The sequence below is a fragment of the Rhodnius prolixus genome, unplaced genomic scaffold (assembly GCF_049639745.1).
Source record: "Rhodnius prolixus isolate KJV_2025 unplaced genomic scaffold, Rpr scaffold_1, whole genome shotgun sequence".
NCBI lineage: Eukaryota > Metazoa > Arthropoda > Insecta > Hemiptera > Reduviidae > Rhodnius > Rhodnius prolixus.
In genome coordinates this window covers 52,338,569-52,366,107 of record NW_027411581.1, presented here as the reverse complement: position 1 = coordinate 52,366,107, position 27,539 = coordinate 52,338,569, and the positions used below count along the sequence as shown (strand labels likewise).

General features: G+C 30.4%; 2 protein-coding genes across 3 annotated transcripts; one reads left to right on the top strand and one right to left on the bottom strand.

Moving 5' to 3' along the window:
- Positions 1-388: 388 nt before the first annotated feature.
- LOC141448652 (uncharacterized) lies at positions 389-25,816 on the bottom strand. Its single transcript, XM_074117151.1, has 26 exons — positions 25,629-25,816; positions 24,765-24,924; positions 23,261-23,326; positions 22,382-22,433; positions 22,248-22,315; positions 21,972-22,126; positions 21,760-21,900; positions 20,916-21,024; positions 20,649-20,758; positions 20,366-20,549; positions 20,148-20,234; positions 19,819-19,979; positions 19,547-19,745; positions 6,167-6,354; positions 4,573-4,732; positions 4,232-4,297; positions 3,688-3,739; positions 3,549-3,616; positions 3,028-3,182; positions 2,816-2,956; positions 2,115-2,223; positions 1,926-2,035; positions 1,670-1,853; positions 1,439-1,525; positions 779-939; positions 389-704 (listed from the first exon to the last, which is right to left on the bottom strand). Exons 1-26 carry the CDS (start codon positions 25,814-25,816, stop codon positions 476-478), a joined length of 3,390 nt encoding a protein of 1,129 aa, XP_073973252.1. The 3' UTR covers positions 389-475.
- Positions 9,217-17,798, top strand: LOC141461860 (sodium-coupled monocarboxylate transporter 2-like). 2 transcript variants are annotated; one of them, XM_074143283.1, is made up of 14 exons: positions 9,217-9,393; positions 9,452-9,647; positions 10,003-10,162; positions 10,458-10,523; positions 11,440-11,491; positions 11,608-11,675; positions 12,535-12,689; positions 14,214-14,354; positions 14,605-14,713; positions 15,002-15,111; positions 15,332-15,515; positions 15,635-15,721; positions 15,788-15,948; positions 16,964-17,798. In XM_074143283.1, the coding sequence occupies exons 2-14, from the start codon at positions 9,466-9,468 to the stop codon at positions 17,208-17,210; spliced, it is 1,722 nt and encodes a 573-aa protein (XP_073999384.1). In that variant the 5' UTR covers positions 9,217-9,393; positions 9,452-9,465; the 3' UTR covers positions 17,211-17,798. The 2 variants fall into 2 exon arrangements, with proteins under 2 accessions (XP_073999384.1, XP_073999377.1); XM_074143276.1 differs by having other exon boundaries at positions 9,218-9,393; positions 9,466-9,647.
- Positions 25,817-27,539: the final 1,723 nt, after the last annotated feature.

The window sequence follows — 27,539 nt, the reverse complement described above, 5'->3', positions numbered from 1 at the left end:
ACTTAAAACAGAAAAAATGCGGTAAGATAGTAATAAACAGTGAGTTTTTATTAATGTATTAAAATTTAATACAATAACACTAGAGTCTACTTTATAGTAATTTAACAAAATTTGTTTAAGTCATATGAGGTTAATTTTCATGTAATTTGTCGGAGGAGTTGGATGTACAAATTTCTGAAATGTTGAAACTTTAATATTAATTCTGCCTTAAAACTATTCGCCTAGATCAAGGTACTAGGAAACGATTGAAGGTTTTGAAATATTAAGAGAGATGGAGATTTGGGTGTTCCTGACGATGTACGAAGGAAATGAATGAGTCAAGTCCTATATTATTAAAAGATTCTTTAGATCACCGAAGAATGATTGTAGACTAAAAATAAATTATATGAGGTATTAATCGTTTATTGTTGCACAATAAATAATTAATTTTTATAATTAAATATTTTATTTACAAAATTGCTTAAGTACAATAACATTACTGCACACTAGATTTTTTTAGTGGTACACCACTGTATTCATGTTTTCTCTTATTTTCATAAAAATATTTAACAAGAGGACTTAATAGAGCAGGATCCACTTCTTTGTTCGTTTTACTGCTGGTTAACAGGCTGATTGGTAGCCCAATTAAAATAACCAATCCACATCCTAGTACAGAGTAGTAGAAGACAGATATCCGGTACAATGGGAATATTTCCGCATCCTCCCTGGGTGCCACAAAAAAAAATTATTAATAACCTAAAAATAGTTTAATTACTTAATTTCCTGAAGAATTAATCACATTTGCGGCGTAGAAATCTGAGCAAAGGTCATATTGGTGCAAAGTTCTGTAGAAACTGGTTTAGTGGTGTGTTTTATTAAACCCTTGGCAGTGGCGATAGAGTTTCCCAGCAGTAACCACGTCATAAATATTAAGCTCACTATTCCTCCAGTAAGTGTTCCCTAAAACCAGTAGATATACAATAATTAATATTTTGATAACCTTCATATTTATGTTCTGATCTATAGGAATTTTCATTTAAATTGTAGAAAGTTTTCCCACTCGCCAGCTCTCTCTCTCTAGGATATTTTTATAAACTGTCGCATTTTTTTTTTTGCGTTACATTTATTTTTAGATGCAATCTACCTTTTTAAAAAATTGGTATTGCCTTTTTTTAAAAGTACACTATGCTACTTTTATAAATTGTATTTTCCTAAATTGTAGACAATTAATTAATTAATTAATCGTAACACTGCGAAGACTAATAAAGAACTCAAAAATGGTGACATCTACATTACTTTCTACAGTTACACTGTGTTTAAAATGAGTTATAATCAACTTGCAAACTGCTATAATACTTCTCTAGACCTTTCTTTAAAGACAACATTATTTTCTCTGTTCGTTATTTATCTAAAATTGCTAATTGAAAATTAGTTCTTGATCATATCTGAATATACTTACTTTAGTGTTAGCACTAGGAAAGAACATCCCTAATAGAAAAATACCCAATGTAGTTCCAGCGGTCATTCCAACAAACCCTGTAGTCAACTGTTAAAATAAGAAACAATTTTGCAATTATTTATATTGAAGCAAAAATTCTAAATAATAAGTTTAATATCCTAAAAATAAAGAAGGATATCAAATTGCTTTAGTATATTTATGGTAACTCGTGGCACTTTACTCTAAATTTACCTCTATTAAATGGCCCAATTTTTCAAAGACAAAAACTAGAAGAACGCATGTTGTGCCAAACAAAACGACCAAAGCTTTCATAATGAAGCTTGCTTGTTTTTCACTGGGTTTCTTAGAAAATAATGGTTCTACAAAATCTTCATATATTGTCCCCGCCACTGTGTTCATTCCAGTCGATAATGAACTAAAAATGGAAATGACATTTAATGATAAGAAAAAATAAAACAATTAATTAGAAGTACGAATACATAAATACCTAAGTGCAGCACATACTACCCCTGACATGAATAGACCTGGGAGCCCTCTTATATGTCCTGATACTTCCAATACGAAAAGGGGCACTATTTGATCAGGGCGATTTATTGCCTATTGGATAAAAAATAAAATAAAAAAATATATATTAATGTATTACTACAAATGATAAAAAATAATTGGTTCAAATTACCTCCGAGGAAAGTGGATCACATCCTTTATATTTCGTATATATAATTAGACCAATCACACCATTCAGAGCAGTAAATGCAGTCACCCCAAGACATAACAAACATAACGCTCTGTAATGAAGAGATTTCTTTTCTTTTCTTTTTTAATGATTAAAGTGGGTATTTCAACTTTAGCAGTGATTGCAGCTATTTACAAAAATAAAATAAAAAAAAGAAAATCGGCTGAGATACACTCTTGTAAGTTCGTTTTTTCCGCAATTCTCAAAGTTTTAAATTATTCTAAGTTTCTAAAAATTAAAATATTTCAACAAACTTCGAAACTGTTCTAATTAACATCGTATTTTAAGATTTAAAAAATGGTGACATCTACATTACTTTCTATAGTTACACTTTTATCATCCATCACATTTAACGCTACTTAATTGTATATAAGTTCTATAGTGTCTTATGTTGTATAGAAATAGCGCTTTAGAAAGGAATCCTTGTTTTTCATTCTCCCAGAAGTCTATTACTTAGACAGTAAATGTCACAATGTAATATCTGATAAGAATAAATTCAACAAAAGTTTTCTTTATGTGTGTACAATACCCATATGAAAATATTACGATAATGAAAATTTTTACAAATCTGTGAAAAAACTAAAATCTATTGAAATAAAAAACAAAATACCTTAAAAATCAAAATAAAGAAATAAAAATCTTACAAACGAGCTTCTTTAAAAGTTGGCAGTGAGATAAATCTTTGTACTGATGCTGGGCTGTAGGCAAAATTCGCTAACCAATAAAAAGTCATTCCAATTGTGGCAGACCAAAAAGAGAGGCGTGTGGTCGGATTTATGTCCATGCTGTTTTAATTATACACATCTTCATTAGATTTTGAAATAAAATTAGCGACATTTTAATTTCAGTTATTTACTTGAAAAATTCTATGCGATCTCCATCTATAGAAGAATTTAACACTTCAGACACGCCTCCTGCATTATTTAAGCCAAGAAAGAGGACAGCAAGCACGGAACCAATCATGACAGTTCCCTGCAAGGTGTCAGACCAAACGACTGCCTTTAGTCCTCCCTGGGGAAAGTAAAAGTAGATCTTTAAGAAAAATAATCATTTTCTCACATATTAAGAATAATTTTTGAATAATTGTATTATAACTCTCCCTTTGAACGTTCCACCCATTTTTATCAGTCCAGTGAGTTAGTGAGATCTCTGGCTCCACACAAAATATGGGTGGCTAAATAGTGTTTGGTTTAGAAATCATGGATACGTGTACGAAAAAGGCAAAATTGTTTTACTTATCTCGAACACGTGTCCGCTCATATTGCTGACAAGCGTGCAATACGGAGATCTTTTTTATTACAAACAGTAATGGTTAAGAAACCATATAAGAATAAAATAAAATAAAATAGATTAAAATAATTGTAAAATGTACTTTACCAATGTTGTGTAGAAGATGCACACTGTACATACAACTGGTGTGATCACATGAATGTTCATTCCCGATACTGAAACATTTAGAAACTTTAGATTTATTTATGCCAATTTTAGATTAAATTAATGTACCATTTTGCCTTACCTTGATTAAGAGCTAATGCTGGGCCATAAATAACAATTGGTAAGTAAGCCAGCTGAAAAAGATGCATAAATTTATTAATAATCTCAGTTATGGTTAAGATTAATCACTTATAATTTGAAAAAATCCAAATTTTGGTTATAAAACTACACCATTTTAAACAAATTTAAATACTTTTATGTCAATTTAATAATATATTTGTAATAATGGGCAGCGAATTTGATCATCTCCACAAATCTCTATTTATGTTACTAAAATTGGCGCTAAAACCCTCAGCACCTTTGGCCATATGCGCCAATGACGCACAATATTGTTTTAACGTCTCTATAGTTGGCAGATTTAATTACATAATTGAAAGAGGTCTCTTTATGGAATGCACTGATCTCTTGGTTCAATGTCCAACATTTAAGAATTTAAATAAATTTATTAAATATTTTAATTTTTAATATAAGTATTGACAGAATACTAATTAGACATTTAGTACCATAGATAGAATTATATTTTTTTATCTCAAAAAAGTAAATAGATGATTAAATATTTTACTTACTAATTGCATAACATACATTAAAGATGTTACTAGCCGGACGCTATGGCTGAACCTTAGTTCCATGTACTAAAAAACCATTATAAAACAAATTATACATTATTTATTCTTAATTAGATTCATCATTTAATAGATACATTATTTTTTTCTTAGACAGTAAAAGTTATATATATTCTGTCTGTAGAAATTTTGCTTATCAAAGATTGTTGCTTGCATAATTCAAAAGAATACTGTGAATAGTTTAAGCAAATTGATAAGACAATTCATATCCTTTATTGGTGCAAAATAAATTTTTCAATTGTAGCGCATGCTGAGGACAATTATGCTTTTTTACAAATACTTACTTCGAATAAAGAAATAAGCTGCAACTTGTAGAATACTGGCAGTATAACAAAGGCAATAAACAAAGAGACAATTGTGTAAGAAACAAGACCCATCAAGTATTGAGTCCCGAATGTATAAATTTCTGTAGGGACTCCAAGTAAAGTTACACCCGATATATACCTAAAAAAACATTATTTATTAATTTGGTGTAAATGCATCTAGTATAAGGCAAAACATTTATAATAATAAGACATTGAAAACTCCTTGGGTTCCTAAAACTCATTCCATTTCTTTTAATGTAAAGCTCATTTCAAAAATTCCATCAATTTTTCAAGTTCAAAAAGTCAACTAAGTTTATATTTTGTTGAAAGGAAAACGTCTGTCGTGGGTTTCTTTTGAAATAAGTTATGTGCAGTAGTTATTTAACTTTAGGTAGGTAGACTGAGACTTGGTAACTTTCATTTATCAATTTCATAGTAACAATTTAATAGGGAATTATTTGTGAAAATGATGCATAAATTTCCCATCAAGTTTCATAAAGAAAGTTTCGGGTGTTTTATTTTCACATTTTCCTCATAACCAAGGTGAGGAAAAATTCCATGAAAAGTCTGTTAATATTTTCAAAAAACTGTACTTCTAACACAGATACAGATTTAAAATTATGCAATAAGAATAAAACAGAAAAGTCCATATCAAATTGAAAGGCCTACTTATGCTTAGAACTTACACCACATTCACAAAAAAGGTACGTCCTTAAATCACAAGAAGCACAAAAAAGACTTGCGGTCATTTGATTTGACCGGTGAGGCAAGTGACTTGTAAAAGGTTTATTAAGTTTAAGTTTCCAATAAATTTTCACTTTTTTTGTGTGAACACAGTTTTGAAATTAAGAGGATTCACTGTTTCTATTGAATAATAATTTTTGAATTAACTATTTCTTGGGACAGCAGTAAATAGAGGGCAACCACATTTTTGTGTTATCACCTTAGCTAAGCAAATCGCAATGTGCAATATTTGGCATATATCTTTTTCTTAAATTTTAGTTATGTAGTTCATATCAGAAATATTAAACGAGTACCACAAGACGTGGGTGTTGTTATGTTTAGAGTTCCCTTACTCATCTGCAGTTAGGCGTGTTTCAAATAGATATGTCAAACAACTCATATTCATGTTGGCAAAAAGCAGCGAAAAATGTTTAAGAGATTTTTGTTTTATTTGATATAACTAGATAGACAAATCTGTTATTTTATCATTTAATTCCATTTTATATAATAACCCTATCTTTTTCAATAAATTAAACCTATCTTTTTTATGTTTGAATGAAAAAGGTCCAATTTTGTTGGCAATGATTGAACACTGCTTTAAAAAAACTAGTTAGTTTTATATGTTTTAAAAAACAAGTTTGATTGGATATAATATATTTTCTGATAGTTTAAAAACTGAGTACAAAAGTATTTCTTTTTGGTCAAAAAGATTTTTTTAAAAAAAGAATATCCTTATCACTCATCTCTTTTGCTTATTGTACTGCATACAGTTGCAAAATAAATAAACAAATTAAAAAAAAAGAAGAATAATTATGTTATAAATTCCAAATTAATGGAAAAATATACCAACGTTGTTACTAGAGACATTGCTATAGGAAATACAGACATCCGTTTGCCACCGAGAAGATATCCAGAAACTGTGTCTTGTCCACCTTTAATGCATCCAAAATAAAAGCCTATAGTAGCCGAGAGTGCTAAGGAAACAGTGAACACTGTGTATTCCGCAAAATCAAATCTACCTACATCTACTCGGCTCATCTAAAAAAAAAAGTTTATTAATTATAAAATGAGGAAATCTTCTGGGTATAACAAAAAAATTATGTAATAGTTAAAAATATTAGCGTAATTTTGATTTTCATGGCAAATGCGTCCTTTATTCAGGATATAATTTTTACAGGAGTAAAAAGTAATAAGCGTATTAATTTTACCTTGAACTGATAATGTCCCTTAGTATTCTCTTAACGAATAACAGTATATATATACTTTATTCTAATTAAATATTTATTCAATGTGATATCCTTATTTACTTCTCTACCACGCACAGGTGATGCAACGTATCTTCATTCTAAAAAAGAGTTTATTCAGCAGAAAATCATTCAGGAACTAAAAGAAATACATAAAAATATAAATGTGATTCAAATGGTTTGTTCTGCTTTTCTTTTGTTTGTCTACTGTCTTTTGCTACAATAAGTAACGTATTTGTTTTAAGGAAAACATCTTTATACTTGCATATATTGAAAGAAACTCTAATCAGGCGGATGGCGTAGAATTGCCTGGTCGGTGGATAGAATCTGTATTTGTGTTGGAATACTTGTTTCTTCGGATGGGTGTCGTTTGATTCTATAGAAGGTTTCCTCTGAGGGAGGATGAAGTAAGTAAGCAATTGGATAAGTTATAATATTTAAGGAGTAGAGTAACATGGATTTCTTTAAGTAAGCCCACCATGGTAACAGAACAATGCCTAAAAGGTGGTGCAAAGCTTGCTTACAGAATGCTGCCTTAATATAACTTCAGATTCGGGGTTTTACCTCAAGTTGATGTTACGGATAAACTCTATGTTGATTGGTGCATTGAGATTAACGCTTGGCTTGACGGCGAGCACCTCTAAACCGGCTCGTAGTTTCGCAATTACTGCCATGGAAACGTTTTGGGAATTCCACCTCAATTTGTTGAAGTAAAAAATCTGGCCACGAAAGCTTGCTACAAAATTAACCAGGTAAGCTTTTGGGTAGGAAAGCGATATGGGTTCCATCTCAGGTTCCAAATACCAAGTTTCCAGTGTGTGTAGTGTTGTCAGTTACATAACATTCTACAATTTTTTTTTGTTTTTGGGCTAGAGTTACACACTCTTCACGAAAGCCTCTCCGCAAATAAAAATTCTGCCCAGAGAGTCACAAAGGTAGATTTCAAGTAGAAATTTGACGCGATCACAGGTCTTCTTCCTCTTACTAGGAGGAATATATTGAATATTAATTCAATTGAACACATGAATTCCTAATTTGCATAAATCACGTTTCACTTATCTATTTGAATAAAAATGTGTTCTTGTTTTTTTATATTTTTATCGTTGAAAGAAGCGCATTAGGACTAATTGGAAAGAACTAATAGAAATACTAAAGTAACTTCGAATTACGCTTAATAATAAGACGGGAGATTCCAAATTTGCAAAGATGTGAGTACAGAAGGGCCGAATTACGGGTGAGATTAGATTACGCAAATCACAATTAATAAATATTAGGTGGAACTAAGCTGATTTTAATTTTAAATGATAATGGATTCATTCAAGTTGCAGAGATAAACTAACGAATGAATAATCATTCGAATTAGAAAGTTAGATTACTTCTTTAATATAGTAAAAACTATTAACTAAAATTCCTTAATCAATTCTAGTGATTTCTGTTAATTCTTAAGTGACAAGATAAACAAATCAATTTGATATTAATTACAAAAGTTATTTAAATCAAGTGTAGTTCTAACCAATTATAATTTTTAGAAGCGCATAATACGCAAACATTTCATATTAGGTAACAAATTATTATTTGACACTTCATTTTACCATATTAATGCTAAAGAATAAATCATAAAGGAAAAAATTATAATTCTTACCTACGTCTGATTGTGACCTATTCAGTGCGGGATATACTGGCAGCCTTTGTTGGGTATTAAATAATGGTACATATTTACAAACCGTTTATCTTATTGTGTCGCATCTCAGCCTTGCCACATTTTCGCCTCACACATGTTTCATTTCTCTGGAAAGTTCTTATATACTTAAAATTTTACAAAGTTTTTTAAACGGATGAAAAAACTTCTGCAGCCAATCATCTAAATTCAAGATAAAACTGCTATAAACAAATTTGTTAGAACTTGCTAAATTTGACTCAGATCTGCGGTTGATTCTTTTTTAACTAGTTTTTTTCTTTCACTTATTTTTGAAACAGAACTATAAACAGAATTTCAAGCAGAAAGTTGGTAACACTTGACGCACAATCAGAGAAGGCAGTTTTTAAAGAAAATCCTTTTTACTTATTTCAATAAGAACAAGTGAATTCCATTTCGAAGCTAAGATTTTAGAAAAAAAAAAAAATCACCATGGAAGAAATTAGCTTAGCAGGAGCGCTAGAAAGTCCTGGTTGTATACGGATGGTGCTTGCCTTAGATTTCCCTTTCTTGGAGCCTCTCATTTCCATTCTATTAAGAGCGGTGTAACTTGTAACAAGACAGCACTGCTTGTATAGACCGTCATTGTACTGAGGATGCTAATGCTCCTTAGATAAATAATCTTTATTTTTGCCAGATAATGTACTATTGTACTAGTGGTCCACTCAGAAGTCCTAAAAATATTAGAATTAGAATGGTTAACTAAAAAAAAAGGCCAACCAAAACAAAATAATAAATATTATTTATCTTCTGCTTGCGGATTTGGAGTAGAATTTGAAAACTTATTCTGACTGTAATCATTAATATCTAAGTAATAATAAGTCATAAAGACTAAGCGGTAAATTTCTGTTATTCATTAACAAATGAATTAAAAAGAGGCAACTATACGTAAGGGTAGCTGCAGAAGGGATAGTATAATATCTAAAGATGATAAGGTGCAAACATAGAATATTACATAATTTTTATAGTTAGGAGCCAACAAACTTGTTATTTGTAGTTCAGTATGTATGTCATAGTTAGTTATCTATAAAGAATTATTATTTCTTTCGGAATTAACTGTAAATTTCGCTTTATTAAATTTCTTGCATGTAAAAAGCATTTTTCAAAATCTGACTGAAGGCAACGAATTCTTTCAAGGTATAGTAAAATAAATATCTAAGTGGTAAGTTTGGATTATGTTTCACAAACCCTGCAGTCTTGTGCCTACAGATGGACCACAGCTCTAAATTTGATTATGTGGAATACGCAGCCTTCATTTCAATGTTACTTCTGTCAATTTTCATCGGATTCTACTTTGGTTGCATTAAAGGTGGTCAAAATACAGTCACTGGATACTTGTTGGGAAGCAAGCGAATGACAGTATTTCCTATAATTATGTCCCTTGTCTCCACGTAAGTATTTCACATTTCATAAAATGATCTATAGAATATTAATGTTTTAATAATCTGGGTGAATCGTTCAGCAGAATATTTTTGTCTATATAATCAATGATGTACAAAGTTTTAGGTAATATTGTAATCGTCACTGTTCAAAATTACTTAATATGAATGCACACTTATTATTTGATTTTAATAGCATTAGCAAATAAAATTTTAATGAATTTATCATTTGCAGTAATATTTTGGTACAATGTCGTTTACATTTGTATTGTGAAACATTTTACAACTTTCTATGACATTAACGAAATAAGAAATAAACTCTATAAAATTTTAATCTATAAACTTTTGATTTTATAAATGATTTCAGAAACATATCTGGAATTACGCTTCTTGGTATGCCGACTGAAGTTTATATGTTTGGAACACAGTTTGTGATGTCCATAGTACCAGCGATTGTTGCTTCAATAATTAATGTAATTGCTATACTTCCAGTTTTCTATAAATTGCAGCTAATTTCTCTATATGAAGTAAGTTTCAACGCTAAAACTTAATTGTAAAAATCATTTTATACATTTAGTAGAACAATGAATTCTACTTTAATGTGTTAGATTTATTCATAACGAGAAAAACACTAATCTTGCTAGACTTTTTTTTGTATATGGTGCAATTACAATTGCATGCGATGAGGCTGTAACGTGAAGAACGTGTGTGGAGAAGTCATTCCTTATGTATAAAATAAGTTATTCCACCGACTACCACTAAAAACATTAATTAATTTTTACAAGAACAAAAGAATGAGTAACATGTTTTTATATTGTGCAGTATATGGAGTTGAGATTCAGCAGCGCTACCAGACGAATAATTTCCTTTTTGTACATTTTCTCATGGGTGAGTAATTTTATTTACTTGAAATAAAACTGAATACGTTGAAGGAAATAAATGTAATGCTTTATTAAGTAAGTTGATAATTACATTGAAAATACTTTTGCAAAAGTAGCATTGTGGAGTATGTTTTCCGTTAGAAACATTTTGAGGAGACAAAAAGCAAGGCAAATGTAACTAGTATGTCGTATTCCTCACCATTAAATTTTATTACTTAATGAATTTAGTTTTTCCGGACTTTCATAAACAATTAGCAGAGCTTTCTTGGTTAGCAACAAATTAGAGAACCAGTCGCTGGCAGTTTCACCTAAAGAGGGTGGATTGAATCTCTAAGAATATTTTAGAATAAATTTAGAATGTTTTGACTTCGCATCGGGACTCTTCTTAAATACGAATTTCTTTCCCCAAATGATGACTTAACTCCGATGGCAGTGGGGGGAAAGAGATTTTGAATGTAAGTGCTGATAATGAATTGTGCGATAAGACACCACACAGTTATTTATCGCTTTTAACGATACATTTATTTTTTAGAAAAATTATTTTAGCATACTTTTGGACAGCACATTGCTCAGCCTTTACTGTTGGTTTTCGTAGAAAGATTTCCATGAAATGAATTTATGATAGCTGACATCTGTATGGAAAACAAAACAAAAAAAATCAATTATTCTTAATCGCCGATTTCTATTACAGGACTCATAAATCGACTGTTTCGGTGTAAATTTTAAAAAATCCATGCCTTCATTAACTAAAAAAAAACTCAACTACCGTCTAAGTTAGGCAAAGATGAAGAGTTATTTACGTTTAATCATTCAGCACCTATTAGTTTCATTTGTGTTTTAGCATAAAGTCTTGTAACATATAATAAGTCAATTTGATATTTGATATGTTTCTGAAAGCATTAATAGAGGAAATTATTTTCTAGTTAACATATGTACCAACGGTTATTTATGGACCAGGTCTAGCGCTAAATCAAGGTAAATTTTTTCTAAACAATATTTTTCTATCCAATCACAAAAAAAACTTTAAAATTATTTATTTTGAAAGTAAATAACTTATTTAAAAAAACTGTTGTTAAAATGATTTTTTTCAGTCTCTGGAATGAACGTCCATTTAGTAACTCCTATTATATCTGTAATCTGCATAGTCTACACTACTTTGGTAATCAAATTTTTTTTAAATTTTACTGAGAAAATACAACTTAGATGAGGCATGGTCTGTAGTATTTATTCGAAGTTCGATTAATTAGAATTATTTTACAAGAGGAAGGATGTTCGGCAATGGCCGAAGAATTTTAATTATAAAAATTTTTATTGGTGTTCTAAGTTTCGGATATCTTTGTGTCCTTCACCAGAGCTTCTGGAAATGGTTAACAGATTTTATAAAGTTTGGAGATACGTGGTAGAATAACAATAATTGTAAAAGAAAACTGAAAATAAAATAAAATTATTTTCATTTTGCTTGTTTGACTATCATGGATTTCCAACATTTATAAAATCTTTTATCAATTTCCAGAAACTTCTGATGAAGGAAAGCACTAATTACAAAAGTTTTTGTAATTAGGACTTTTATCTGCCGAATATTCTTTCTCTTCTAATCTAAAGCCTGAAAAATTATGTAAAAGAATTATTATACCATTCTCTCTGAAACTTGTTTTTTTTAAACATTTTTTTTTTGTGTAATAATGAAATTGATGTAAGAAAGATAGATATCAATATTTTTCTTTAATTTATTGTAAATTAAACACTTTTAACATTTTTTTTCAACTCGAGCACATTGATAGCAGTTACTGATAGTAAAAAAAAAAAACAGAATTTTTGGACACCATTGCTGTGGTTCGTTAGACCATGCGGCCTCAGGTTTAAAGAGCGACTACTTTTATGTTAACTCAGTTTTAGAACAAGCACACACTAACTCTCCTAATGTCATGCATTCCTTTTACTAAAAGTTCTATTCCATTATTTTATTTTAATTTTTTAAATTTTCAATTGTTGAAAAATTGTTTTAATTTGAATGTAAGGGTGGCCTAAAGGCGGTGGTATGGTCGGACACACTGCAAGGCACTGTCATGATCGGATCAGTGCTAGCTGTTATGGTCCTTGGCATTAATGATGTTGGCGGTATCACCAATGTGTTCAAATACGCTGTGGAAGGAGACCGTTTGGAATTTTTTAAGTTAGTCTTCAATAACATTATAATAACTCTTTAAAAAAAAAATTATTATCATAATAACAAAATCAAGAAACTGTGAATTGATTGCTTTGCATGTACTTTTGATTTTTAAAAAAGTGATTTTCAAGAAAAAAAAATCAAACATCAATCAATATTTTATGACTTTTCCTAAGTTAGTTATATATCTATTTGCTTTTCAGGATAAATAATTAATCAAAACCTCACAAATTAATTTTTTTTTAATCATAATTGAAACAGATTAAAATTCAATCGACTGATTGAACTTCATATGAATAATGCTCACTGTGAGTGATTGTGTTGAGTATGTGTGGTGCCTTTGTGTGGGCAGCATAACTAAAAAAACTCCCAAATTTGATATTTTGAATCGGTATTACATTGGGATACTGAAACAAGTTTTCGGACAAAATTAACCAGCAAGAAGGTCCAGTTTAGCGAAGTAATTATTTTAGGCACTTCTAAGCGCTGCAAAGTTCTCTTAGTTTTTGACATGGAAGTAATATATTGCGCGGCATGATTATCTTTATTACTATTAAAAAGAATTTAATGTGTGTATGAAATTACAAATTTGAATAAAATCGGCAGTTTAGTTGAGCGGCAGTTTTTACTGAATAAACTTTCTAGTTTTTAACGAATCATTATGGGCACTAATTGTTCAAAGAAAGTTTCACTAAGTAACTGCGGTAAGAGATAGTCATAGGGGTAAGTGTACGCCTTTTTTTTTTCTCATTATATTAAACTCTGTATTACATAAATCGTGCATCATGTTTTATAATAATAATAATAAAGATAAAAACTCTTCCTAGGAGCTTCTTACAGCTCACTTTTTGATGATGGACAGTGTTATCTACAACGAGAAAACACTCTCTGGAGGTCGGCTGTGCACTGAAAAAAGTTCCGGGCGCCAATAATCTCAGTTGTTGTCGCGCCTTAAATCATTAAAAAACAAACAAAATATCCTGCATGACAAATAGTCAGGCTTAGTTATGATGACAATCAGGTCAAAATATAATGTTCATGTCATTATCTTTATAATTTATATTTATCCTTCCTTCCTCTTCGGCACTACAGTCCTAAAAGGATCAGGGCCTCCTCAACCAAGGCTCTCCACTGAGGTCTATCAAGAGCCTTCAGTCTCCACCTTCGCACACCCGCCTTCCTCAAATCCCCCTCGACGTCATCAAGCCATCGCATTCTTGGCATACCTCTTATTCTGACGCCTCCGGGCCTTCCGTATAAAAGACGTTTGGGGATGCGGTTGTCCACTATCCTCTCCACATGTCCTAACCAACTTAGTCTTCCTTTTTTAATGTATGCAACGATGTCTGCTTCTCCATAAAAGGTAAGCAGTTCTAAGTTGGTGCGGATTCTCCATCTTCCTCCTTCGTTCACAGAACCATATATTTTCCTCAATAAATTTATACTTATAGTACTGCAAAATAAAAATATTTTTCTATTCTGTTATCTATAAGTATTAAGGCTCTAATCAAGTTAATTATATAATTTTAGCATGGATCCCAGTCCAACTACAAGATTATCTTTTTGGTCAGCTTGTATCGGGACATTCTGTACTATGTTAGTCAGTTTTAGTTGCAGTCCTGCAGCGGTCCAGCGTTACAACTCTTTACCAACATTCAAAGATGCTCGAAAGTGAGGTTTTTTTAATTACATTATGTTTATGATTAACATTTCCAGCGAGCTGTAATAAAAAAACATGTTAAATATGTTTGAAGTAAAACGGGTCAATAATGACCTTTACAAAGCCAACTACAATTTCTCTTACTATTATTTGCTGTGTCTCAAAAACATTCTAGATTCTCTTTAATTTTATGCCAAGAAAAAAAAATCGCTTATTGCTCAATTTATATTGAAATGCCTCAAAAAAAATTTTTTTTTTTAGATCAGCCTTGGGTCTTGCTATTGGAGGCAGCATATTTGTCGTGCTAAGTGGCTTCACTGGACTCATCATCTACGCAAGATACAAAGACTGCAATCCTATAGCTTCTCAGGTTAACTCTAAATTCTTAAAAGAGTTATTCAAAGGAAAAATGAACTGGTTACCTCTCATAATTAAGAATTAAATTTTAAAATGAATATTCGAGAGAACATTTTTTCAGAAGTAAAATTGAAAGTTGTAAATCTATTTGTATTCAAAAATGTTTAAGAATTTCCTTTTTAAAAGACAAATTGATTCGATATGATTTTCAACTTCGAAGAATAATTTGACAAACTTTTTATTTAAAAAAATTCTTATTGTTGATTGTTTTAAAAGTAAGATTATGTTATTTGGTTTATAGATGATATCCAGACCTGATCAGATTTTGCCCCTTTTCGTAATTGAAATTGCAACCAGAGTAAGAGGGCTATCTGGATTATTTATGGCTGGAATAGTTTGCGCGGCTCTCAGGTATTTGTGACGAAAGAACATTTCTGTATTTTATTTTATTTATTATTTATACAGATCAAATTTATGATATCACTCACGCACTCATATAAATAATATGTATGAAGACAGATGCTGTTTGTTACGAGTGTGTAGCGCACAGTGAAAATAATAGCTTTATTTTATTATTATTATTTTTTATTCTCGCATTAAATTATGTCGCTCATTATTATTTTGGTTTCAGCACAATGTCAACTGGATTAAACACTTTGTCTGGTACAATCTACGAAGATTTTATAGAACCACTATTACCCAATAAACCAACCGAAAGAAAAGCTAGCTTAATATTGAAATTTCTTGTAGTTGCGATTGGTATTGTTGCTGTGTTACTTGTTACTATAGTTGAAAAACTAGGACAGCTAGTGGAGGTATAATTTGAGATTTAACAATTTATCAGTTTATTTAAAATTTAAATACGTTTAATTTATAATAACTGAACTATATAACATAATTTTTATTTATATTGAGCCTAATTCTTTCTAAATAGATTGCTCAGGGTTTTGGAGGAATGACGTCGGGAACTATACAAGGAATTTTTCTTCTTGGACTGTTTTTTCCTTTTGCCAACACAACTGTAAGATTGAATTTTAGTTTAAAATTTATTTAAATTACTTGACCTTAAAATTAAATACAATTTCAGGGAGCGCTTTGGGGAGGTCTAGTCAGTTTAATTACCATGACTTGGTTAATGGCAGGCAATATTCTTGCTAATTCTAATGGATTAATCAGACATGTAACGAAACCTATGTCTACAGAAATGTGTGCAAATGTAACAGAAAGTGTTCCTACCCAAAGTTCTATGTAAGATATAACTTTTATCTAAGTATTTATTAGTGTAGCGATTAATCGGTGGTGTTAAAAGTATAAACTACCCTTTTAGATTATTTATTATTAAAATAATAATATTTAGACGGCATCTTCATCCATCATATGATGTTAACAATAAACAGTACTCTGAAAATGAACTTGCAAAATTTCAATACGGGAAAATAGGTTCAAAAATCATATGCCGACCGATGTGTCCATAATCAGAAAACTAGCTTCTATGTTTTATCCAAATTTCCAGTGGCGTAGCATTTGGAGTTGTCTGAACCCGGGCAACTTTCTTTTCGAATGAAACTATGGTCCAGAACTGTTACCATCGATAGCGTCAACTGAAACCACTATTCTCTTTTGTTTCTTGAAATATATTCCCCCCCCCCCAACGATGGATCAGCTACATATGAATACCTTTGCCTTTGGATCATTTAAAGCAAAAATCATGGCAATCTACAAAGGAGTCACAATAGATCTTTTATGCCGCACTACCTTCTTGATGACCATCCCTTGATCACTACTGATTTATTAATCTTTAATACATTAATAAATGCTTAGGCCTTCATTAAAATTTGTTATAAGTGACAAAAAGAAATGACAACCGAATAGTCTCCGAATAGAATAGGGTTAGATAAATAGTGCAGGATTGTCCCAGATTAAGACCTGTAGTGGGGAGATGCTTGCCTAGATTTGTGTCCTGTACATTTATCAGGTATCGCTTGGAAATTTATAATAATATCTCTCGCCATCTGTAATGGTCAAAGACTGTCAGCGATTGTTCAGCAAACTTTGGAAAAGCCCATTGGGATTATTATAAGGAACTTTTTTTAAAAAAAAGTATCAGATATATTTGAATGCTAAATAATTACAAATCATTATAATAATCTAAGGCTGGGTGTTGATGATATTGATAATGATGCATTTTTAACAAATAACATTTATTTTGGATTTTTTTTTATGTAATGAGATACTTTTTGGATCATTTTATTTTATTTTTTAGGGAAACGATAATGGACTACTTCCCACTTTATAAAGTGACAGTTTTTTACTATTCAATTATTGGATGTATTATTGTCCTTTTAATTGGAATTCCGTTGAGTCTTCTAACTGGTGGAAATAAGCATAAACAGCTGGATCTAAATCTAATAAGTCCTCTAATAACTCCATTTTGTAATGTTAAAAAGAAATACAGGTACAGCGGTGTACCGACAAAAACTGAGCTATTATCAGTTACTCAAAAAATTTAGTTTGCATTAAAAATTAATTTTTAATGACAATTATAATGCGAAATAATTGATTTTTACCTGGTTTGCATAATTTCTCTGGCAGAAGTCTCATCAAAAAGAGTGGTCAGAGTAAGAATGATTTACAATGCAATGAGTGGGACCTGTTAGCAATAAAATCTATTTAAAAATGAACAAAAATGGCAAACATTTTTGATAATTATTCTACTTATTTTATATATAATGTAAATTTTTAAGAGACTTGACATTCACTACTGAAATTCCACAACACAAGAAGTCTAAAGTTTAAAAGACGTTAGTCTTTTATGCGCTACTTAATAGTAATTAATAATCCTTTTACTGTCCATCATGGAATCGTTGCACCTTTTAATAGAAATAAATGTATCAATTTGGTTTAGAATTACAGTAAATTTTAATTATTCTTCTAAAATAGTAACAGATTTATAAACGAATGTTCTGCGAACTTTGGAAAATGCCCATTAGGATTATTATAAGGATTTTTTTTAAAAAAAGAATCAGATATATTTGAATGCTAAATAATTACCAACCATTATATTAAAAATGATGAATAAAACATATCACTGATTCAAACTGTCCTATTTTAATCTTATATGTGCCACTATTCTAGTGTCTTATTATTTCTAAATAATATTCTTTACAAGCGAAGGGATCAGCTCAGAAGTTTGTGCGCTCGATTCCCATACGGAGAGCTCGAGTTTAAATGCTGCTGCGTGCCGCTTTCTTTTCTAGCAAATTCCTTACATCTTCCTGCTTGATGATAGATGGTGATGTCTGTAATAGAGGCCGTCTGAGCACTAAAAAAAGGTTGCAGGCTCCAATGATTTCAGATCTTCGATTAATTAAAATCTGTCAGATTTCTTTTAAGGCTCTACAACTGTAAGATGATGGATAGTAATGTCTTTAACAAGAGCTAATTTTAATTGTAAATTAAATAACAGTCAATTATACTAAAACTGCAATTAACATATATCTTAAACAAATAAAAAAGATAAAGTAAAAATCAGAGGAAATTTTACTCCAGCTGTCTGAGTAAACGTTTAGCCTAGGTAAGTTTGACAGAAAGAAGAAGAAACTGTAATTACTGTATTCAGTTTTATTTTCTTGCCAGTATGAACACTTTGGCACAAAAAAATATGTCCCTTATGTTTTTCTCAGGAATTGCATGGATGGTGAGGGCTGACTAGCCAACCACTACAGGGTCTAACCTATTACTTCTACTAATTAGATTGGAGTATTTGTTCTAAATGCAGACAAAAGATAGATTCATTTTTTATATAAATGTAGAAGAGTTAAACCATTTAATCTTGACTTAGAGCTGAAATTTCCTATGCTTATGCAGACTTATAAAAAGAACTATTAATTTGTTTTTGGAGCCAAACGAAGTAAAGCACAAGGAAAGAAAGCGACAGACATTTTTAAAAAAGAAGATTTCACCATTTTCAAATTTATACGCCATCTGTATTAGATTTAAAAAAGAGTTGAAATTCGAAAACTTATAAATATTTTAATCTGGTTGACAATAAATCCTTTTATTAAAGGGCACTAGTGGGTGAAGTAAAAAAATGACCGTTTAATTTGCCTACATATATCACTTGCAAGTGTTTTTATCTTTGTGTTTTATTTTTTTATAATGCCATTACTGATTTATAAAACATCATAGAAGAAGATGATAGACTTCACCAAAGAAAAATGTAATATTAATCGGTCCGTATTTGTTGTTGGACTTCTAGGAGGGTCCGGTTCTTCACAGCACTGCAGCTAGAAGGCGGATTATTCCAAAATAGTTCTCTTCAGAATGCAAAATCTTTCGTCTTTTATGATATTGCAAGTCTCAATGTTTTAAATAAACGTTTTAGTTCTAAATGATTGTAATGAGCATATGATATTCAAAGAAAACTGATTTGAGTCGTTGAGGAAATTAAAATGAAAAATCGAATCAGTAAAATAGATTTGATAGAATAGATTGGACTGATTCAGTCCAATATTATTAACGTCATGATATGTTCAATTCAATATGACAAATGTGAACGATTAGCAAGTTTCCGTATTCAAAGTTATGCAAAACACCCACATGCACTTAGTAAATTTATTTTTTAAAAAAAAATCTAATTCGGAGGCCCTCAAAACTGATACCGACGTTAGATTTCAAAATTGGAAATCTACAAACTAAGATGTTCAATATTTTGGAATGGTCTTTATAATTAGGCAAATGCTTACAAATGGTTCTTGGATAAGCCAACAGGTTTAGCCATCTGTCTACTTTTAAGTAATAATTTTATTCACATTAATACATTATACTACAGTGGAGCAAGTGGTACGCCATTGTATTCATGTTTTCTTTTTTTTTCATAAAACTTTTTAACTAAAGGACTTAATAAAGTAGGATCCACTTCTTTGTTCGTTTTACTGCTGGTTAACAGGCTGATTGGTAGCCCAATTAAAATAACCAATCCACATCCTAGTAAAGTGTAGTAGAAGACAGATATCCGGTACAATGGGAATATTTCCGCATCCTCCCTGGGCGCCACAAAAAAAAAAAATATTAACCTAAAAATAGTTTAATTACTTAATTTCCTGAAGAATTAATCACATTTGCGGCGTAGAAATCTGAGCCAAGGTCATATTGGTGCAAAGTTCTGTAGAAACTGGTTTGGTGGTGTGTTTTATTAAACCCTTGGCAGTGGCTATAGAGTTGCCCAGAAGTAACCACGTCATAAATATTAAGCTCACTATTCCTCCAGTAAGTGTTCCCTAAAAACAGTAGTTAAAAAAAAGAAATATACGACATGCGAGAATGTTTTAAAATCGGAATTATCATTTTTTCTAAGTAAAACATTTTTTTCTTTTTTTTATCATCACTTACTTGTGAAAGTTTTAAATTTTGCAAATACGATAACGATCTTATCAAAATATACTTACTTTAGCATTTGCAAAAGGAAAGAACATTCCTGACAAAAATATACCCAAATTGATTCCAGCAGTCATTCCAATAAACCCTGTAGCCAGCTTTTAAAAAATTCAAAAATCAATGAGTTTTTAACAAAGAAATGGTTTACATTATAAATTTGAGTTATTATGTAAACGAAAATTAGTGAATAAGTTTTAAGAATAGTCAAATTGGAAATAACTACAAATACCTCTAATAAAAATCCCAATTTTTCAAAAACAAAAACGAGTAGAACGCAAGTCATGCCAAAAAGAACCACAATAGTTTTCAAAATGAAGCTCGCTTGTTTTTCACTTGGTTGTGTTGAAAATGATGATTCTAAAAAATCTTTATAAATTGTGCCTGCCACAGTGTTCAACCCCGTTGATAATGAACTGAAAGTTTTAATAACATTAATTAAGACGTTTAAAAACAAACAAAAATATATGCCAAACTTAATTATTATATACATTAACTAATAAATTCACTAAGACCTGAGCGCAGCACAAACTATTCCTGACATGAAAAGACCAGAAAGACCTTTCAAGTTTCTAGATACTTCGACCACGAAAAGAAGCACTATTTGATCGGGACGATTTATAGCCTGTTCGATTAATACATTTTGTTACTTACATATTGATTTAAAGAATTTATATTAATGACTAAAAACTAGTTAGCAAAAATTAATTTAATTAGCATAAAATAATTTGTATACAATTTGTGTAGTCTAATTATATTGTAAGTTTAAGCAATTGAATTACCTTTGACGAAAGTGGATCACATCCTTTATATTTTGTGTACATAATTAACCCAATTATACCACTCAATGCAGTAAATGCAATCACCCCAAGGCATAAAAAACCCAATGCTCTGCAACATAATTGTTAGCAATGAAAGCAGATCTGCGTATCATCGTTCCTAAATCTTTGCCTTAGACAACCTCAGATGTGATAGAAAATGAAATTAACTTAGTTTTAATTAAGCTTTACCGGAAGTAATAAGAATAGATATTTCAGAAGTTCGTTCTGAAATATCTATTCTAGGAGGAAAAAAAATTGTATAGTAATTACAGGAAATAGCCCAACACAATCTTAGCGCCTTTCGACCGCGTTCATAACTCAACTATGACTCAAATTAATTAATTAAAGCATCAATCCTAATATTTAAGGATTAATGTCAATATCTTATTCCATCTGCATTTAGATTATATTAGACTACATTTAGTTCGCACTCTTTAAGCCTCAGAGAAATGTACTACATATTTCCATATTTTAGGAACACCAGACTCTGCTTTCACCCTTACAGGTTTAATCCTGTGGTTACTCACTATTAGTTCACAGAAATGTTAGCGAAAGCTAACCACAACAATTTTATAAATTATTATTAATCACGATCAAAAAGCATTGAACGCCTAATATTTAAACATTTACTTCGTAAAAAAGTGTACACAACATATAGAATAGTCCCTATTATAATTTGACTTAAACAAACTCTACGATATAAAAATGATTTTAATTGAATGAGTAAAATCTTATATTAGTAAAACATTTAAAAAGTCACAATTACACTTGTGTAAAAATAAGAAAATAAGTAAAAACCTCTTACAAACGTGCTTGTCTAAAAGTAGGCAAGGAAATAAATCTTTGTACTGATGGTGGGCTGTAGGCAAAAATCGCTAAGCAATAGAATGTGAATCCAACTGTGGACGACCAGAAAGAGAGCCGGGTAGTCGGATTCATGTCCATGCTGTTTTAAAATAACCATCATAAATGTTTAGCATATAATTAGAAACACTTTAACTTTAAGAAGTTGCTTACTTGAAAAATTCAAAGCGATCACCATCTATGGAAGAATTTATCACTTCAGACACACCTCCCACATCATTCAAGCCAAGAAAGAGGACAGTAACCACGGAACCAATCATTACAGTTCCCTGCAGGGTGTCAGACCAGGCGACAGCCTTTAGACCACCCTGGGGAAAATAATTTGGACAAAATATTTTATTGGAATTATCAACGTGTAAAGATTAGTGAATAATTAATCGCAGTAATGTTAAATTAAAAGATATTTTCTAAAATAATTATAGAACATACCAATGTTGTATAGAAGATGCATACTGAACATATGACAGGTGTAATCACATGAATGTTAATTCCTGAAACTGAAACAAAATCTTACACTTTATATCTTTCTCTAAACATATAATTCGATTACTATTTTTTAGTACCTTGATTGAGGGCTAATGCTGGGCCGTAGATAACAATAGGTAAATAGGCTAACTGAAATGAATAAAACAAAATTAATTAATTCTCTCCAATTTGGTTAAGTTTAATTGCAATTAAAGAAAAGAAAAAATAAATAAATTACCACACCCATAAACGTAGAATAGAACATACGAAAGAAAAAGCGGGCTACTCGTTTGAAGTCGCCGCTACCATAAGGATGTATTGTAACTACCACTTGGTAGCAGCGCTAACAAATGTCTCAGACCGAATTTACAGGCCCATGCTGACATGCAGGAGTCATTTAAGAGATGCTTCGTATAATTAATCAACGTCTCATCGTCTAGTGGGAGGAACCTTACACCTTCCAATCCCTCGAAATAGCAGAGGCCCTAACCTTCCTAAAACCACTTATATTATAATTGCCGCCTAACTATCATCGGAATAGATTTAATCAAAGATTTAATTGTAATTCTTCTAGGCTGAACCTTGGAAAATTTAAATACATGCAACTCATGCAAATAGAGAGCGAGAGAGTGAGTGAGAGAGCGAGAGAGTGGGTGAGAGAGAAAGGACCAATAAATTTCTAAAACCACTTCTTCGAACAAAAGAAATAGAAAAGAGTTTAGTTTAGAAGAAAACCCAAAAATCTTGCATTGATGTAAATCTTTTCCTTTCATCAATAAGAGAATAATGCAATACTTCTAAACAAAAGTAGAAAGTAAGAAAGACATGAATGAAATTATTCAATTTTTTCAAAATTTTAGACTAAAAATTTGTGGATCATAAGTATCTATGTAAAATGTGAAATATTTTTACTTGTAGAACATGGACCATTTGATGTGTAAGAAATTAATGAATAAATAAATAAACATTTTACTTACTAACTGCACTACGTACACAGAAGATGTTACTAGACGAATTCTATGGCTAAATCTTAGTTCCATGTACTGAAACAATTAGTATAAAATATTAACATTTTTGGTAGAGAAAAGAACATATAGAGCATTTGGTAAAATTAATACGATTATGTTGTACTTTTATTCTTAATTATAATACTAAGAATAATCGACACTACAGCCTATAACTCAGCCTTAGCCTCCGCAAAATATTTTGTGAAAAAAAAACAACTTCGCTTTTATTATCAGCTGGGCAAAAACTTTGGTCCGTCGCTACATTTCCTGGGCCTGACATTGTGGTGCAAGAGTAAATCACTTTCAATCAAGAGATATCTTTTTTACTAATTTTTTTTTTTTTGCGTCTTCCTAATTTTAGTACTATTCTAAGTATTGTGATCAATTCGAATTTCCAAAATTATTTCATCGGAGATTGAACTAGAACGTCCTTGTCGTTTAGGAACAATCAGGATGTTCTTTTGAAAGCTAAGAAGTGGCTGTTTCTTTCACAGGCATCTCTCAGTTTTCTCGTTGGATTCCTTGTTAGGCATTGTGGTTTCATAAGACTTCTCCATATAATGGGGCTATATACTCGCCAATTGATCTCTGACAGTTTAAGCTGTGAGATCAGGTTCAAGGATTTAGGCCAATTCGCCTAGCGGTTAATATCCGAATCTGTCACTATTGCTATGATTGGATATTATTCAGCATTGAACCAATCATCTCTTCAACTACATAGTTATTCAATAAAGTTCAAGAATTGTACTAATGGCTGGCGCTTATTATGGTCTCCTGCACTTACGTAGTTGCCCACTCCAGTTTTAATAACTGCTTGATGGTTTTGGTAATCTTAAGACTAGGCTTTCAGCACCTCCGAGAGTTGTCAGGAAAAAGAGGCGTGCTTTAGTCACACTAAATTTCGTATTGAATTGTTATATTATTTGAGTAATACAGGAATATGGCTCCAATTAAAACAAAATTTAACAAATACTCTGATGGAATTTTCGTCTATTTTTACTCACTTAAAAATGAAAACATCTGCTCGTAATCTCTCTTTAAACAAGCTTGATAGGAAATTTATATGTAATTTTCAAACACAGTCGCTGATATACTTCTGTTCGACAATTGGAAGTGGTTATTCAGATTTTGCTGCTAAGCGAATGTTGGAGAGAGCTCCTTTAAATTGAAGTATCATCCAATTGGTTCTCATGACCTAATGACACAAGTCTAATATTCGGAGGAGTTAGGAAAAATTTTATTGATTTTAGTTTGATGAATCATACAGGCTACAGCCTATCCAGATAAAGTAACTATGTAACGCTTAGTACTGGTTGTTTACAAAAATATCCTCTAATACACTAAAAAATAACCAAACCGCAATTAAATTATTTTTTGTTTTTGTTTTATATCTTTATACGTTGTTATCTTTTAAAACTTTCCGAGCGTACATCTTCCCAGGATGTATTAAAACTTAAGTTATACAAATACTTACTTCGTATATAGAAATAAGCTGCAACTTGAAAAATACTGGCAGTATAACAAAGGCAGTAAACAAAGAAGCCATTAGGTAAGGTACAATACACATTAAGTATTGAGTCCCAAATGTATAAATTTCTGTTGGAACACCAAGTAAAGTAACTCCCGAGACAAACCTAAAAATTAAACCTTTTTCAATTTGTTGGCGATGATGGAAATAAGATATTACATCTAAATAAATGAGAAATTATGAAATTTGGAAGACATATTTTTCAAAACCCATTCCATACATTTTTTATTCCTAATTTAGAAGTTACAATTTACTTCCAATGTAAATTAAATTAAAAATAAAATAAATTAAATTAAACAAAGCATCTTGAACTATGGTTTAAAAAATTAACAGCTAACGTCAGTACAAGAGAAGTATAAAATACATTTTTAATAATAAATATAAATATTTATAAATCTTTTTTTATTCACGGCAGGAAACAGTTAAAATTTCGAATTATTTTAAGAATAACTTTTTAAAAAAATAATAAAAAAACAAACTCTTTTGTCAATCAAATTAAATTTTCCTTACATTTTAACATATACATCCAAGGAAACTAAAGAGATGAATTTATTTTGAACCTTACTCCATACACTTAGCATTAAAATAATAATTTAAAAAACAGAACTTCCAGGTGGAAAAAGTTTAATTCAACAGGAAAATATTTGTTAAAAAATATGTAAAAGAAAAAAGAAAAATAGTTTATACAACTTAAACTTTCTGAGTTTAAAGAACAAGAAGAGAGCTTTAACCGAGGAAATTTTTTTTAAGTAAATATCTTCATTAAGATATTTATTTTATTTAGGATAAATGAATAATAAATGTACCAACGTTGATATTAAGGACATCGATGTTGGAAGTACAGACATCTTTTTTCCACCAAGTAGATATCCAGAAACTGTATCTTGTCCGCCTTTTATACATCCGAAATAAATGCCTATAGCAACTGATATTGTTAAAGTAATAACGAAAGCTGTGTATTCTGCAAAATCAAATCTACCAACATCTACTCGGTTCATCTAAAAGAAAATTTGAAAAAATAGAGGGTATTATTCGTTTATATAATTAATTGAATAGCATACATTTTGAGCTATATAACGTCACACTAAACATTCTCAACTCTTTTACTTATCTCTTGCACAACGTAATTGATCCTGCATGATTTCATCTGTTAAGTTCCGGCTTGATTTATGTTTGGTAAATTTTATTTTCTAAAAAAAAACGATTCGCACGTGAAAGTAGATCCAAAAGAGCTCATAACATTTTGTGCCAGATTTCTCAAATTAGAAAATTTTTCTTTTATGCCGTAAGTGTTATAAAAATCTATACAATATTTCACCAACCGTGAATCCCGTACGCATCTCCGAGATTTTATATTGAAAGTTTCAGTAAGGGTAAAGCAGAGTTGGGCAAAATTTAATAATTTAATCATGTATTTCAAATAATTATTTCATCAAAAATTATTTCAAATAAAAAATAATTTAATTTAATTTACTTGTTCAAATATTATATTTATATGGTATATAATTAATAAAAGAAATGCACTCTCTGCATCTTCATTCTATCTACTTGGGCCCACTCCTCCATAACCGTTGTCACATTTTTCTTACCCTGTACCTTCAACTTACCAACTTCCCCGAAGGTGTGAGAAATGTGACAAACGTTATAGAGGAGTGGGCTCAAGTAGATAGGATAAACGCCCATTGTGTGAGCAAAGTGATACAAATAAAATAAGAATTTTTGTTATAATAACGAAATATCAGAAAAAAATCATTATTTAATCAGATTATTTGAAATTTGAATTAATTATAAAACCGTTATTTCAAATAACTATTTCACTAATTTATTTGAAATAATGTTTAACTTTGGGGTGAGCATATCATCTCAGACTTATAAAGGGTTTGAAGTCAATGTTTTTATTTATGTAATGCCTTCAGCAATCTAATATCTTAAATTTTAAGGAACATTATTTGCTCTATACATATTTTTAAATTGCATTCTGAAAGCCTCAATTCGAGAAACCTACAGTGCATTTTATGAAATTACTGATGGCTAATCTGCGCTTACAGAAGGCCATAAAAAAAAACAACAGAGAATTTTTCAAATTAGTGAATGTTAAGAAGAGCAGAGCTGAAAGAAAACATTTATATAGAATAATTATAAGTTCCATCTAAGATGTGCTTCTCTAGTATAGGTTGAGTGCTTTAATAAATTTGAATGATATTGGAACATTTCAAGTGATAGATAAGAACAACTTTAGATACATAAGTACTTTTTAAATAGATAAGCACATCTGATTTAGAATGCGAGAATATTTTATGTTGAAATAATCAATAGGAAAATTCTTAAATTAATGAAAGATAGTTTTTCATATAAACTCAAATTTCATATTTTTTGTTGTTTTAAAGAAATATAACCATTGTTAAATTAGTGCATCATTTAACGCCTAAGAATGAGTTAGTATATAAGCCGATATACCAACGTAAATTTATCTTACTAAAATTATATTACATAAAAAGGAACGACTACATAAAATAAAACAATGTTTGAAAATCTGAAGTATTTGAAAAGTAAAAGATCATTAAAAGAAATGAGAAAAGCTCATTACTGCATTTAATGAATAACGTGAAAGAAGCAAATCAATCGATATTAAAAATATAATTTTTATTTCTTGAAAAAGGGCATGAATGTTTTCAAAATTCACTAATAAAGTCAGTTTGTTAAAATATTGAGAACAAATTA

Excerpts from the sequence above, each read along its gene's own strand:
- LOC141461860 (XM_074143283.1), top strand. The coding sequence starts at position 9,466 with ATGGACCACAGCTCTAAATTTGATTATGTGGAATACGCAGCCTTCATT. Across the intron at positions 11,492-11,607 it reads AGGTCTAGCGCTAAATCAAG|TCTCTGGAATGAACGTCCAT; the intron begins GTAAATTTTTTC and ends GATTTTTTTCAG. Across the intron at positions 11,676-12,534 it reads GCATAGTCTACACTACTTTG|GGTGGCCTAAAGGCGGTGGT; the intron begins GTAATCAAATTT and ends TTTGAATGTAAG.
- LOC141448652 (XM_074117151.1), bottom strand. The coding sequence starts at position 25,816 with ATGAACCGAGTAGATGTTGGTAGATTTGATTTTGCAGAATACACAGCT. Across the intron at positions 19,746-19,818 it reads CAGATTTCTACGCCGCAAAT|GGAGGATGCGGAAATATTCC; the intron begins GTGATTAATTCT and ends TGTGGCGCCCAG. Across the intron at positions 705-778 it reads CAGATTTCTACGCCGCAAAT|GGAGGATGCGGAAATATTCC; the intron begins GTGATTAATTCT and ends TGTGGCACCCAG.